Source organism: Hyla sarda, chromosome 3 (assembly GCF_029499605.1).
Source record: "Hyla sarda isolate aHylSar1 chromosome 3, aHylSar1.hap1, whole genome shotgun sequence".
NCBI lineage: Eukaryota > Metazoa > Chordata > Amphibia > Anura > Hylidae > Hyla > Hyla sarda.
The window spans coordinates 402,651,121-402,666,715 of record NC_079191.1 but is presented as its reverse complement, the minus strand read 5'-3'; the positions used below and the strand labels follow the sequence as shown (position 1 = coordinate 402,666,715).

The following is a 15,595-nucleotide window of genomic DNA, read 5'->3' as shown; positions in this document are numbered from 1 at the left end:
ATTGGATGAGGGGGGGTTGTTACATAGTCTATATTCTAGAACAGTATTTCCCAACCAGTGTGCCTCCAGCTGTTGCAAAACTACAACACCAAGCATCCCCAGACAGCCGTTGGCTGTCCGGGGATACTGGGAGTTGTAATTTTGCAACAGCTGGAGGCACACTGGTTGGGAAACTCTGAGCAAGCCAGAAGAGAAGTGTTACGCCTAGCGCTCCGGGTCCCCGCTCCTCCCCGGAGCGCTCACGGCGCCTTTCTCCCTGCAGCTCCCCGGTCAGCGCTGACCGGGAGCGCTGCCCTGTCATGGCCGTTGGGGATGCGATTCGCACAGCGGGACGCGCCCGCTCGCGAATCGCATCCCAGGTCACTTACCCGTTCCCGTCTCCTGCGGTCATGTGCTGGCGCGCGCGGCTCCGCTCTCTAGGGCGCGCGCGCGCCAGCTCCCTGAGACTTAAAGGGCCAGTGCACCAATGATTGGTGCCTGGCCCAATTAGCTTAATTGGTTCCCATCTGTTTCCTGGCTATATCTAGTCTCCTCCCTTGCACTTCCTTGCCGGATCTTGTTGCCCTAGAGCCTAGTGAAAGCGTTTTTGTGTGTTTATACCCTGTGTACCAGAACTTTGCTATCTCCCCTGACTACGAACCTTGCCGCCTGCCCCCGACCTTCTGCTACGTCCGACTTTGCTTCTGCCTACTCCCTTGTACCTCGCCTATCTTCAGCAGCCAGAGAGGTGAGCCGTTGCTAGTGGATACGACCTGGTCACTACCGCCGCAGCAAGACCATCCCGCTTTGCGGCGGGCTCTGGTGAAAACCTGTAGTGTCTTAGAACCGGTCCACTAGCACGGTCCTCGCTATCCCTCTCTGGCACAGAGGATCCACCACCTGCCAGCCGGCATCGTGACAGTAGATCCGGCCATGGATCCCGCTGAAGTTCCTCTGCCTGTTGTCGCCGACCTCCCCACACTGGTCGCCCAGCAAGCCCGACAGATTGCCCAACAAGATCACCAGCTGTCGTACTTGACCACCATGACTCAGCAACTCCAGTCGCAGCTACAGCAGATTCAGTCTCAGCTACAGCAGCAGCAACCATCTCCTCCGCCAGCTCCTGCACCTCTTCCGCAGCGAGTGGCCACTCCTAGCCTCCGCCTGTCTTTGCCGGACAAATTTAATGGGGACTCTAAGTTTTGCCGTGGCTTTCTTTCCCAATGTTCCCTGCATCTGGAGATGATGTCGGATCAGTTTCCTACTGAAAGGTCTAAGGTGGCTTTCGTAGTCAGCCTTCTGTCTGGAAAAGCCCTGTCATGGGCCACACCGCTCTGGGACCGTGATGACCCCGTCACTGCCTCTGTACACTCCTTCTTCTCGGAAATTCGAAGTGTCTTTGAGGAACCTGCCCGAGCCTCTTCTGCTGAGACTGCCCTGCTGAACCTGGTCCAGGGTAATTCCTCCGTTGGCGAGTACGCCATACAATTCCGTACTCTTGCTTCTGAACTTTCCTGGAATAATGAGGCTCTCTGCGCGACCTTTAAAAAAGGCCTATCCAGCAACATTAAAGATGTTCTGGCCGCACGAGAGACTCCTGCTAACCTGCATGAACTCATTCATCTAGCCACTCGCATTGACATGCGTTTTTCTGAGAGGCATCAAGAGCTCCGCCAGGAAAAAGACTTAGATCTCTGGACACCTCTCCCACAGTCTCCACTGCAATCTGCGCCTAGGCCTCCCGCCGAGGAAGCCATGCAAGTGGATCGGTCTCGCCTGACCCTGGAAGAGAGGAATCGCCGTAAGGAAGAGAATCTTTGTTTGTACTGTGCCAGTACTGAACATTTTCTGGTGGATTGCCCAATCCGTCCTCCACGTCTGGGAAACGCACGCTCACACTCAGCTCTCGTGGGTGTGGCGTCTCTTGATGCCAAGTCGGCTTCTCCACGTCTCACGGTACCTGTTCGGATTTCCACTTCAGCCAGCTCTCCCCTCTCAGCCGTGGCCTGTCTGGACTCTGGAGCTTCTGGGAATTTTATTCGGGAGTCCTTTGTGAATAAATTCCATATTCCGGTGACCCGTCTTGTCAAGCCACTCCGCATCTCCGCGGTCAACGGAGCCAGGTTGGACTGTACCATACGTTTCCGCACGGAGCCCCTTCTTATGAGCATCGGATCTCATCACGAGAGGATTGAACTTTTGGTCCTCCCCAATTGCACCTCGGAAATTCTCCTTGGACTTCCCTGGCTTCAACTTCATTCCCCAACCCTGGATTGGTCCACTGGGGAGATCAAGAGTTGGGGGTCCTCTTGTGCCAAGAACTGTCTAAAACCGGTTCCCAGTAACCCTTGCCGTAACTCTGTGGTTCCTCCTGTATCCGGTCCCCCTAAGGTCATTAAGGACTCTGCCTGCCACAGGAAATGCCCCTCCCCCCCTCCCAGGCAAGCTTCTGTGTCCCCTCATGGCCCTCGTCCTGGTGTCACACTGCCCCGTGCCAGGTCTCGCCCTCTGCCCTCTCTCCCCATTCCTACTCCTGCGGTTCTGCCTGCCGTTGAGGAATCCCTCCTTCCTTTCCCGGTGTCCTCATCCCAGGGGAGGCAGTTACCCGATAAAGAGAAGGGGAGACCTAAGGGGGGGGGTACTGTTACGCCTAGCGCTCCGGGTCCCCGCTCCTCCCCGGAGCGCTCACGGCGCCTTTCTCCCTGCAGCTCCCCGGTCAGCGCTGACCGGGAGCGCTGCCCTGTCATGGCCGTTGGGGATGCGATTCGCACAGCGGGACGCGCCCGCTCGCGAATCGCATCCCAGGTCACTTACCCGTTCCCGTCTCCTGCGGTCATGTGCTGGCGCGCGCGGCTCCGCTCTCTAGGGCGCGCGCGCGCCAGCTCCCTGAGACTTAAAGGGCCAGTGCACCAATGATTGGTGCCTGGCCCAATTAGCTTAATTGGTTCCCATCTGTTTCCTGGCTATATCTAGTCTCCTCCCTTGCACTTCCTTGCCGGATCTTGTTGCCCTAGAGCCTAGTGAAAGCGTTTTTGTGTGTTTATACCCTGTGTACCAGAACTTTGCTATCTCCCCTGACTACGAACCTTGCCGCCTGCCCCCGACCTTCTGCTACGTCCGACTTTGCTTCTGCCTACTCCCTTGTACCTCGCCTATCTTCAGCAGCCAGAGAGGTGAGCCGTTGCTAGTGGATACGACCTGGTCACTACCGCCGCAGCAAGACCATCCCGCTTTGCGGCGGGCTCTGGTGAAAACCTGTAGTGTCTTAGAACCGGTCCACTAGCACGGTCCTCGCTATCCCTCTCTGGCACAGAGGATCCACCACCTGCCAGCCGGCATCGTGACAAGAAGAAAGCTAAACAAGGGCTCCTCTTCCTACATTAATGTCTTAAGTAACCTACGGTTGGGAACATTGTTTGGGAAAATATCTCCAAAACATGTTTCCGTACTATGGTGCTGGCCTAAATGCCATTAAAGAAAGAAATGAACACCTTATTTCTGTGTTGAGATTCTAGCTACAGTTTCCTCATGGCAACACATCTTGCCCCCTGTTCCGCTATCGATCAGAGCTGTCAGAGGAACCTTCTTTGAATCCATATCCATCCTCAAACAATGTGCACATCCATAACAGGATTAAATACTTTCAGTAATGACAAGGATATTTATGCAGATTTCTATCCAATGTCCCTATGAAGCATTGAACAACCAGTAAGCAGTACAAGATGGTAAGTGTTGTCATGGGGACATGCCAATGGAAACTCTTCACCTAATAAGGTATTCATTTTCTCCTTCCCATGTATGAACACTAAAGGGATTGTCGTGTAGAACTTGTAGGAGTAAAAGGTATCGGTAGGATTTGTCCACCATTGGACATGCTTGGACGTATTGGTTTTACCATGGATGAGAGACAACCGAGTGGCCACTGAATTCAGCGTGGCAATACATTCCTTTCGACGAAATTATTCTATAACAATTCTATCGGATTTGAGAAGCGTCAGTTTTTTGGGAATAAATTCAGACCATGAATGATCTAGGGTAGTGGTCTTCAAATGGTGGACCTCCAGCTTCTGCAAAACTACAACTCTCAGCATTGCCCGGACAGCCAACGGCTGTCCGGGCAATACTGAGAGTTGTAGTTTTGCAGCCACTTGAGGCCCACCGTTTGGAGACCACTGATCTAGGGGAAGATGGAAGAAGGAAGATTTAGAAATTGTCACTAAACCTAATAATGTAGCCCTTAAAAAATTGGTAACTACTATACAAGCGCCATTTTCGACACATGGCGCTGATATTTACACCTTTATATGCGTCCTCTTCCACCCCCCCTACGTCTACTCTTCTTCCAGCCCCCCCATTGTGGGGGTTGCTCTTCCATCGGGACACCCTTCTCCCTTCAGATGACCCAAAACACACTTAAAAATGGTTGTGCAAGTAAAAAAGAACATGACTGCTTTCCTCCAGACACAGCGCCACCTTCTGCTATAGTTCAATTTGTGGTATTACAGCTTTCACACCATTCACTTGAACTGCAATATCATAAACAGTCTATGGAACGAGAACGGCAGCCATGTTGTTTTTTTGGTTTTCGCCCCTAATCTCACACAATCCCTTGTCAAGTGTTTGTACAAGACATTTGAATGTTCTGGAAGGAAGACGAGTGAAGCTCTATAAGAAGACATTTCCATAAGAAAGTGGTTCCTCCCCCCCCCCCATTCCATATATTTACAGATCTCATTCCAAATTTTTGTTTATTTCCCCCCCCCCCCAGATGGCAAGTTGCATCCATCTGTCTCAGTGGTTGAAGGGAACAGTGACTAAGCAGGAAAGGGTTAAAAATAATAATAATAATAAAATACTCAAAACTCACCCTGCATTGCTTTCCTATTGTACACTTTCTGTAATTTAAAAATGAAATAAAATATAAAAAAAAAAAACTAAAAAATAAATAAATAAAATGTTTTTCTAAGATTGTCTAGTATTTTGCGGTTGCCAACCAGGCAGAATGTTACAGCTACAGGTACAAATTGCAATGTTACATATAACAGAAAATAGGAGTGCCTTCAGTTAAAAACCAAAAAAAAATAAAAAATCAATAGCAACAATAAATAGTATCTTTACACAAGTAGCAGGCTCATAATAAAACAAGTTTGTAAGGATCCACTGAATCTCAGTTCACGTTTTATGTCTCCATAGGACTACTGCATGAGGGGTGTCATTCCGCCGTGCGCCGTCACTTCAGGCCAGGGGTTCCTCCCCTCCGAAATAGGAGAATCCTTCGAATTCGCCCTGATTGATTTGTTTCACTATGGCTTCGTCCACCAGTGTCAGAACAGGTTCTTCTCGCGTGAAATCCTGGTCGAAGTTGTTTACATCACGTTTGGTTTTCTGGATAAAAAAAAAAGCAAAGAAATAAATGAATAAATAAATTAATAAATAAAAATTGGTCATTATTATTATGAAAAGGCAATAACAAAGATGACGTATGACTATAACCATGTGTAAGGATCTGAGTTGATCCGAAATGCGTCGGTTTAAGTATCCTGTTCGTCTGTACTTTAAAAATGCTTCAATAAAGTCTCATCGATTTTGACCGCACCTCAAGCGCTGGACCGTTCCCTTTCTCACTAGAACTATAATAAGACTGAAATTTCCGTGCTGGTTAAAAGGATTATTCAGCAGAATAAAATCATTTTGCTTTGATTTTGTAATAGTGTATAATATAACATAGGTTGTTACCAGGGCTCACATGCTACAGGAATGCATGGGAACTGAGTTCCTGAACTTTTTCCACAGCAGGATGACCGTTCCCATTAGCAGTAGTTCTGCAGGACTGGCCCTTGAGTGGAAATCATGGGTGAGTCCCTGCACTTTTTCTCCCAGGACTTGACCCCTGGTTATCACTGATCTATAGATAGAGGCATAACTAGCTGGTTGGTGGGGGTCCGATTGCTGGAACCGCCACCGATCATGAGAAAAGAGGTCAACTGACCCCCAAGTGAATGGAGCAGCAGCGCACATGCTCAACCGCCCCTTTATTCTTACTCAATGGGACATGTGAACATTGTCAAGCAAAAAACCCATAAAAAGTGAATAGAGCTGTGGCCAAGCAAATGCGAAGCCACTCTATTCACTCGGGAACAATTGACCTCTGTTTTTTTTTTATCGGTGGGGGTCTCAGCAGTTGGAACCTCACCGATTATCTAGTTGTTATCTCCTATGCCACTGGAGACACACTGTTTGGAAGACACTGCCCTATGCTGTCATTCTGTCATTACACTCTCCTCAGCGTGATTGATAGCACGCGTCACCACTGTCATTCACACTGAGGAGGGTGTGATTAAAGCCGGAGAAGATGAGACTAGAAGAAGATGGCTCCCGTCTAAGGGACTACTAATTGACTGTCGGGGACACCTTTCAAACTGCATATCCTCATGTGGTCACATTTGGCCGCAAGACACAGTTTTTTTCACATCACCGGCAGGAACATCTCTCGGGGATGGTAAGGAAGACGATTTTACCTTATATATACATAATGCATTGTCAGGTGTTCTATATGGTCAAATCTGATGACAAGTTCTCTTTAAAGTCTATGGAAAAGCAACATTTAAATATGTTGACATTGCAACCATTTTATTTTTATTTATTTTTAAATGGGGGAGAGTTTTTGTTCGGCAATTTATAATCCTTTCTTATAATCCCATTCACATGTACATATTTGGCTGCAGATTTTCTGCTGCTGACTTTCTTATCCTTAAAAGGGGTACTCCGGTGGAAAACTTTTTTTTTTAATCAACTGGTGCCAGAAAGTTAAACAGATTTGTAAATTACTTCTATTAAAAAATCTTAATCTTTCAAGTACTTATAAGCTGCTGAATACTACAGAGGAAATTCTTTTCTTTTTGGAACACAGAGCTCTCTGCTGACATCACGAGCACAGTGCTCTCTGCTGACATCTCTGTCCATTTTAAGAACTGTAGGAGAAAATCCCCATAGCAAACATATGCTGCTCTGGACAGTTCCTAAAATGGACAGAGATGTCAGCAGAGAGCACTGTACTCGTGATGTCAGCAGAGAGCTCTGTGTTCCAAAAAGAATTTCCTCTGTAGTATTCAGTAGCTAATAAGTACTGGAAGGATTAATATATTTTTTTTTTCATTTCAAAAGAAGTTTTTATTAAGAACAAGTCAAAAAGAGTACAAATACAATAAGTGCAAAAAGTAACTGATGAATAAGTAAGGGTCCAGAGGCCAGGGGAGGCCTAAAGGGACAAAAACACAACAACATGGTAAGCCTAAGGAGGCAGTGCAGCAAGCGCACAATGCGTTCAATGTAGAGGAATAAAGTAAACAGCGGGAGCAGTGAGAGGAATAACAAGGCAGGGGAGCCAGATGCCAAAGGGCAAGGATTAAGATTTTTTAATTGAAGTAATGTACAAATCTGTTTAACTTTTTGGCACCAGTTGAGTTTCCACCGGAGTACACTTTTAAAGTAAATGGGTAGGAAAAGCTGGCACGGTAAAATGGGCAAATGTAACGTAAGTTCACACTATTACATCACAGATAACTGTAGAAGCCGGACCACACACTTATACGTGAAGATATATATATATATATATATATATATATATATATATATATTAGGGATCGACTGATATCGATTTTTTAGGGCCGATACCGATAATCTGTGGCCTTTCATGCAAATAACTTATATTCCAGTATAAGTTATCGGCTATTCCCCCCCCCGAAGAAGCAGCTGCAGATCATTGATTTAAAGCGGGCGCTTTAAATCAATGAACTGCAGCGGCTTTTGCAGGGCCAGAGACCGCCACCGCCGCCACCCGCTTCTCTCCCCGCCTGTCCTGGGGTCCTGAGTCCAACCACCCCCGCCTATCCTCTGGCCAGAGACCGCTGCCCCGCTTCTCATCCCCTGCCTGTCCTGGGGTCCTCCTGAGTCCAACCACCACCACGGCTGCCCACCCCTGCCTATCCTCTTGCCGGAGACCGCCACCGCCCGCTTCTTTCCCCCCTGCCGGTACTTAGTCCAACCACCGCCGCTGCCCCATTGCCTCCCCCATCCCCGGTTTTATAATTACCTGTTTCCGGGGTCCACGCTACTTCTGGCTCCGGCGGTGTCCTGAGCTGTCACTGTGCGCACTGACGGTGACGTCGTGTTGAGGACGTCACTCGTCATTGCGCAGCGCACAGCGTAACACAGGACGCCACAGAAGCTAGAAGTAGCGTGGACCCCGGGAACAGGTAATTATAAAACCGGGGATGGGGGAGGCAATGGGGGCGGCGGCGGTCTTGGGGCGGTGTGGTGTGGTGGTGGATTAGTGCGGTGGGGGGGGGGGGGGGGGCATTATCGGATTATCGGCAAGGTAATTGCCAATACCGATAACGTCCAAATTCGTGAATATCGGCCAAACCGATAATCGGTCGATCCCTAATATATATATATGGTAGATCAGGGGTCTTCAAACGGTGGCCCTCCAGATGCAGCAAAACTACAACTCCCAGCATGCCCGGACAGCCAACGGCCAAGGGCCACCGTTTGGAGACCACTGTCGTAGATCGATATCTTGTGCTGGTCCCAGAATAGTGCAGGATCTTCAATGTTCCAGCTGAAAGTCTGCACAATATATTATTGTGTTTTCTTGTACAGATGCTATACTTCCTCACATTTCCCTCAGGTACTTTTCCCCTCCACAGACACAAAAACAACATGTTTATGGAAAAAAATTGTATTAGCTTCCACAATGGAGTTTTAGTATATCGCGGTTGTTTTTTCTTCTTCTTTTTTTCTTTAAATAATATACTGTATACCCAGTCATCAGGTCGCCACCAACTTTAGTGGCGGGGTGCTTCCACCAGATGCCAAATGCATAAAGCTGGGATCAGTGATCACATGCTGTACGACCCCTGCATCCACGTGGGCCCCTCGAAGAAAACAGGAAAATCTATAAAAGCCCACTCCCCCGCATCCACGTAGAAAACAGGAAAATCTATAAAAGCCCACTTTGTATATGAGGCAGAACTTGTGTATTGCACATATGTAGCTCCTAAAGAAGGTACACGTTACCTAGAGACCAACACTAACGTCCCTGAATAGCTCAACAGTGCCCCATGTGGTCAGATAATTATACAGCAGTATGGAATGCTCAGGGTCTTTAGTTATATTAAAGGGGTTATCCAGGAAAATTTTTATTTTTTTTTACACATCAACTGGCTCCAGAAAGTTTAACAGATTTGTAAATTACTTCTATTAAAAAATCTTAATCTCCTTTCAGTACTTATGAGCTGCTGAAGTTGAGTTGTTCTTTTCTGTCTAAGTGCTCTCTGATGACACGTGTCTTGGGAACCGCCCAGTTTAGAAGCAAATCCCCATAGCAAACCTCTTCTACTCTGTGCAGTTCCAGAGACAAGCAGAGATGTCAGCAGAGAGCACTATTGTCAGAAAGAAAACAACAACTTCAGCAGCTAATAATTATTGAAAGGATTAAGATTTTTTAATAGAAGTAATTAATAAATCTGTTTAACTTTCTGGAGCCAGTTGATTTTCCTGGAATACCCCTTTAAACTAGCGGAGTGGCCGGTCTTCCTACCTAAACCTTGTGGGAGAGGAATTATTATTTTTTTTATATATATATATATATATATATATATATCAACTGGCTCCAGAAAGTTAAACAGATTTGTAAATTACTTCTATTAAAAAATCTTAATCCTTCCAATAATTATCAGCTGCTGAAGTTGACTTGTTCTTTTCTGTCTGGTAACAGTGCTCTCTGCTGACATCTCTGCTTGTCTCAGGAACTGCACAGAGTAGAAGAGGTTTGCTATAGGGATTTGCTTCTACTCTGGACAGTTCACGAGACAGGTGTAATCAGAGAGCACTTAGACAGAAAAGAACAACCCAATTTCAGCAGCTCATAAGTACTGAAAGGATTACAATTTTTTAATAGAAATAATTTACAAATCTGTTTAACTTTCTGGAACCAGTTGATATATTAAAGGTTTTTTTTCCTGGATAATCCCTTAGGGGTACTCCGTTGCTCAGCGTTTGGAACAAACTGTTCTGAGCGCTGGAACCGGCGTCAGGAGCTTGTGATGTCATAGCCCCGCCCCCTCATGACAGTTTGTTCCAAAAGCTGAGCAGCGGAGTACCCCTTTAATAAGTTCAGTGAGGCCTTGATAGAGGATGTCAGGGGGAACCGGTTTTGATGGTTTGAGGGTAAAGAATGAATGGAAGAGATTGCAAGGATGGATGGAATTTGTTGTATTTTTCTGTTTCTACATTACAGTGCTAGATTGGGCATCTTGGAGATGATATGTTGCTTTCTTTTTCTTTTGTTATTGATTGAAAATTCAATAAAAATAAAAAATAAAAAGGGGGGGGGCGAAACAAAGGAAAAAATAAAAAAAAAAGAAGTCACTGTCTCTCAATTTTCGCTTTTCAACAAAAGAACTGATGGAATAATTATCTATAATATAATATGTGGTTCTGTTCAGTTTCTCGAATTACGTAGAAATCCATAGCTGAAACCTTCTTGCTGCATCTTCCCTGATCTGACCCATCTTCACCTTGAGGGACTGTCACTGGGTATTGTACAGCATCATCTTCCCTGCACTTCTACAGCGAGGAAGAGCAGTCTATTACTGCTGGGGCTTCAGGCAACTAGGAAAGCTAGGTGGCATGCAGTATGTGTGCCACCCAGCTTTTCCAGTCTCCTATAGCCCCAACAGTGATAGGCTGATTATCCTTGCTGCAGCAGCACTGCCATGCCCTCTCCCTGCCCCCTGCATTCTTCTCTCAGCCCACAATGTCTTTTATACTGATAACAAGTTCATTAATACAGATAACGAGTGAATGACAGAGAAGACTCCTTAAGAAGAAGTTACAGGTCTGTGAGAGACAGAAATCTTGCTTGTTTGGAGGTGACCAAATACTTATTTTCCACCATAATTTGCAAATAAGTTCTTTAAAAATCAGACAACGTGATTTTTATGGATTTTTTTTCTCATCATTTCTCTCATAGTTGAGGTATACCTATGATGAAAATTACAGGCCTCATCTTTTAAAGACCACTGAATCTCCCCCGATCTGGGGCTCCAAGCAAGATCTCACCCCATGGTGTCAAAAGGATCACAAGAACGGTGAGCAAAAATCCAAGAAACACACGGGGGGACCTAGTAAATGACCTGCAGAGAGCTGGGACCAACGTAACAAAGGCTACCATCAGTAACACACTACGCCGCCAGACATGTCCCCCTGCTTAAGCCAGTACATGTCCGGGTCCATCTGAAGTTTGCTAGAAAGCATTTGGATGATCCTGAAGAGGATTGGGAGAATATCATATGGTCAGATGAAACCAAAGTAGAACTTTTTGGGAAAAACTCATCTTGTCGTGTTTGGAGGCGAAAGAATGCTGAGTTGCATCCAAGGAACACCATACCTACTGTTAAGCATAGGGGTGGAAACATCATGCTTTGTGGCTGTTTTTGAGCAAAGGAACCAGGACGACTGATCCGTGTAAAGGAAAGAATGAGATTTTGAGTGAAAACCTCCTTCCATCAGCAAGGGCATTAAAGATGAAGCCTGGCTGGGTCTTTCAGCATGACAATGATCCTAAACGCCCGGACAACGAAGGAGTGGCTTCGTAAGAAGCATTTCAAGGTCCTGGAGTGGCCTTGCCAGTGTCCAGATCATAACCCCATAGAAAACCTTTGGAGGGAGTTGAAAGTCTGTGTTACCCAGCGACAGCCCCAAAACATCACTGATCTAGAGGAGATCTGCATGGAGGAATGGGCCATAATACCAGCAACAGTGTGTGAAAACCTTGTGAAGACAGAAAACGTTTGACCTCTGTCATTGCCAACAAAGGGGTATATAACAAAGTATTGAGATGAACTTTTCTTATTGACCAAATACTTATTTCCCACCATAATTTGAAAATAAATTCTTTAAAAATCAGACAATGTGATTTTATGGATTTTTTTTCTCATTGTGTCTCTCATAGTTGAGGTTATAACCTATGATGAAAATTGCAGTCCTCTCTCATCTTTATAAGTGGGAGAACTTGCACAATTGGTGGCTGCTGACTAAATACTTTTTTGCCCCACTGTAACAGCCCATACCAGACAGAGCCAACTTCCACTAACATTTACAACACACTATAAACCTGTTGTCTTTCAGCGCAGTAAACCTCACCCAGGATTCTGTACGTATACTTTTTTTTTGTTTCTAGGAAATACACTTATATCATTTGTCCTGTGGTCATACTGCCTTAAAGAGATTTCCAGGAATACCGGTATATACATAAGGGTTATATAATACTACATAGGTCTAACTTAAGCAGTTTTTAGTGTTGATCTCTACAAACAAGCACTTCAGTTCTCACACACAGGCCTTAAAGTTCAAATATGACATTCCTGGAGGATCTAACTTGATTTTGAATTACAAAAACATGCAATTTATGTCAATGAGCACCATGTAATGCTTGATTTCACCAGTGGGGGCACTCAGAAGAAGGGATCTAACAATTAACACTAGCCCTTCCTTCCAGATTACAGGTGATCTCTGGGATTTGAAACTATTTTGCACAAAAAAATAACCCATTTCTAATTTTCTCCTTTCTCTGTGTCCCCTTAGGCTAAGTTTCTACTTGTTTTTTGGGGGGAAAAACGCAGAGGAAAAACGTCAAATCTGCCGCATGGCGTTTTTTCGGCCAAGAAACGCTGCGGCCAGATGTTAGCTGTAAATCAATGAGAAATCGCAAAATTCTTTTTCCACTTGGCATTTTTCAGTTTGGCGTTTTTTAAATCCTTTTGGTGTTTTGTTTTTTTTTTTACTTTTTTTTTTAGCTCCTTGGCGGTTTTGCAAAGTCGCAGCATGTAGAGCCAATGGCTCAAAAAAAAACAAAAAAAAACGACATGTGGGTTTTAACTTTGGTGTCTTTGCTGGCCGTTTTTATTCTTTTTTGGACTTTAGCGATCCAAAAAAGGGATGGAGATACCTTTTTAAATAACATTTTGTAGGGTACCATTAAAAAAAAAACAAATACAGTAGTGATGGAAAAATTAAACAGGGATCAATATTGTACCTAATGAAATTTATCTTTATTATAATGAATTTTTTTATAAATTTTTAAACAGGGATCAATTTATATGGGTGGGCAGGAAACTAAAAATGTAGCAGACAATAATAAAAATGTAGTGTGTGTGTGTTTTTCACTTTTTTTTCCTTCTTTTTTTAGGTAGTACTACTACTCCTAGCATGGAACACACTGTTCCATGATGGGAGTAGTAGTACCTGTACTAATTGACAGATCGCCTGTTGCAATCCTCCTGTATAATGTATAGATGCGGCCAGCTGCTCTTCTATGGTCCCCTGCACTGACGTGTATATACACCTATTCATATTTCCTGCAGAGAGCTGTGATTGGCCAGATGGTTCCAGCCAATCACAACTCTGTGGGATATATGAATAGATCAAGGACTCAAGGGACAGGGACATAATACTCCCCCTTTATAAAGCATTGGTACGGCCTTACCTGGAATATGCTGTTCAGTTTTGGGCACCTGTCCATAAAAGGGACACTGCATAAAAGGGACACTGCGGAGTTGGAAAGGGTGCAGAGACGCGCGACTAAACTAATATGGGGAATGGAACATCTTAGCTATGAGGAGCGATTAAAGGAGTTACAATTGTTTAGTCTTGAGAAGAGACGTTTAAGGGGGGATATGATAAACGTATATAAGTATATTAATGGCCCATACAAAAAATATGGAGAAAAACTGTTCCAGGTTAAACCCCCCCAAAGGACGAGGGGGCACTCCCTCCGTCTGGAGAAGAAAAAGTTTAGTCTCAAGGGGCGACACGCCTTCTTTACCATGAGAACTGTGAACTTATGGAACAGTCTACCTCAGGAACTGGTCACAGCAGGAACAATTAACAGCTTTAAAACAGGATTAGATACATTCCTGGAACAAAATAAGATTAATGCTTATGAAGAAATATAAAATCTCATCCCTTCCTCAATATCGCGCCGCACCCCTACCCCTTAATTCCCTGGTTGAACTTGATGGACATATGTCTTTTTTCGACCGTACTAACTATGTAACTATGTAACTATGTAACTATGTATATATACATCAGTGCAGGGATCATAGTAGAGTGGCCAGCCACATCTATACATTATACAGGAGGATCACAGTGGGTGTCAGCAGTTACATCCGCTGTGATCTTTCCTTAACTGCAGGTACTACTACTCCAAACATGGAGCACACTCTGCTCCATGCTGGGAGCTGTAGTACCTTCATTGATAGACCGATTGCAACAGGTGTCAGAAGTTACACTTGCTGTGATCTGTCTATTAATGCAGGTACTACAGTTCCCAGCATGGAGCAGAGTGCGCTCCATGTTGGGAGTAGTAGTACCTGCAGTTAAGAACAGATCCCAGCGGGTGTCACTCCTGACACTCAATGCGATCGACCTATCTATTGCAGAGATGCTGAGCGGCTTTCATCTCTGCGCTCTGCATCTCTGCTCTGTACTCCAGCCGGCCAGTGATATGAATAGAACATCACTCATTCATATTTCCCTCTGAGAGCTGTGATTGGCTACAACCATCCGGCCAATCCCCACTCTGGGCGGAAAATATGAATGAGTGATGTTCTATTCACATTATTGGCCGGAGTACAGAGCAGAGATGTGAGCGCTGTATAGAGCCGCTCCACATCTCTGCTATATTATGGACGATTGCGTCGGGTGTCACGACTGACACCCGGGGCGATATTTCTATTAGTACAGGTACTACTACTCCCATCATGGATGTAAAAATTTTAAATATAGAGATAAAAAAGTGAAACACACATACACACTTTATTAAAAATTTATTTTTTCCCATCCCTACTGCATCCTTTTTTTTTTTTTTGTACCCAACAAATTTTGGGTACCAAAAAAAACGCCAAATGCAATCTCCACTCAAATGCAAAAAATGACAGAAAAAAAGCAAGAAAAAAAATGCCAACCACAGGAAAATGCTGCAGCATTTTTTCTGGCGTTTTTTTGGGCAGAAACTTAGCCTTAGCAGCACGTGCAACTCTCCCATGACTTATTTTTCGCCATCCACTCCTAAAACCCATTGCGCCCAGTCAAAATATATTTTGCTATCCCTGCTCTGAATCACCCCCAGTCTCTTGACACCACCAGTAGCAGTAAAAACAGTCCCCAGTAAGTTCTTAGACTCGTTACACCTCTGGAATCTATAAACAAATTCCACCCAGGTAAGTTCTCAGTCAATAACCTTCTCCCCTCTGGTAGCTGGAAATAAAATTCAGACTAAGGTCCCAGGTCAATCTCCTCTCCCCTCTGGTAGTTCAAAATACACAGTAGAAAGTAAGTTTCGTAGCCAGAGCCCCCCCCCCCCCCCCCAAACAACTATAAATAAAGTACCCAGTAAGTTCTCCTCCCCCTTCTGGAATCTGTTAATATAATCCCTTGTCAGATGCCTGTCAATATCCTTCTCCCTCTGGCAGCCATACATACAGTTTTCCAGAAAGTTCCACAAACAGTCTCGCCCCCCCTCTGGTAGCCATTATTATAGTCACTATATAGT

The 15,595-nt window shown here is 45.1% G+C and overlaps 1 protein-coding gene across 5 annotated transcripts in view; it reads right to left on the bottom strand.

Annotated features, from left to right (window-relative positions):
• The window catches only part of PRKCE (protein kinase C epsilon), a 478,701-nt gene that overhangs the window by 6,769 nt on the left and 456,337 nt on the right, over window positions 1-15,595 (bottom strand). For 4 of the 5 annotated variants that reach the window (XM_056568104.1, XM_056568105.1, XM_056568106.1 and 1 more), the window contains one exon: window positions 4,739-5,364. In XM_056568104.1, the coding sequence (XP_056424079.1) occupies window positions 5,215-5,364 (150 nt within the window). In that variant the 3' untranslated portion in view covers window positions 4,739-5,214. Of the gene's footprint in view, window positions 1-4,738; window positions 5,365-15,595 lie in introns of those variants that run through there. The other variant, XR_008891642.1, reaches the window with a different exon arrangement.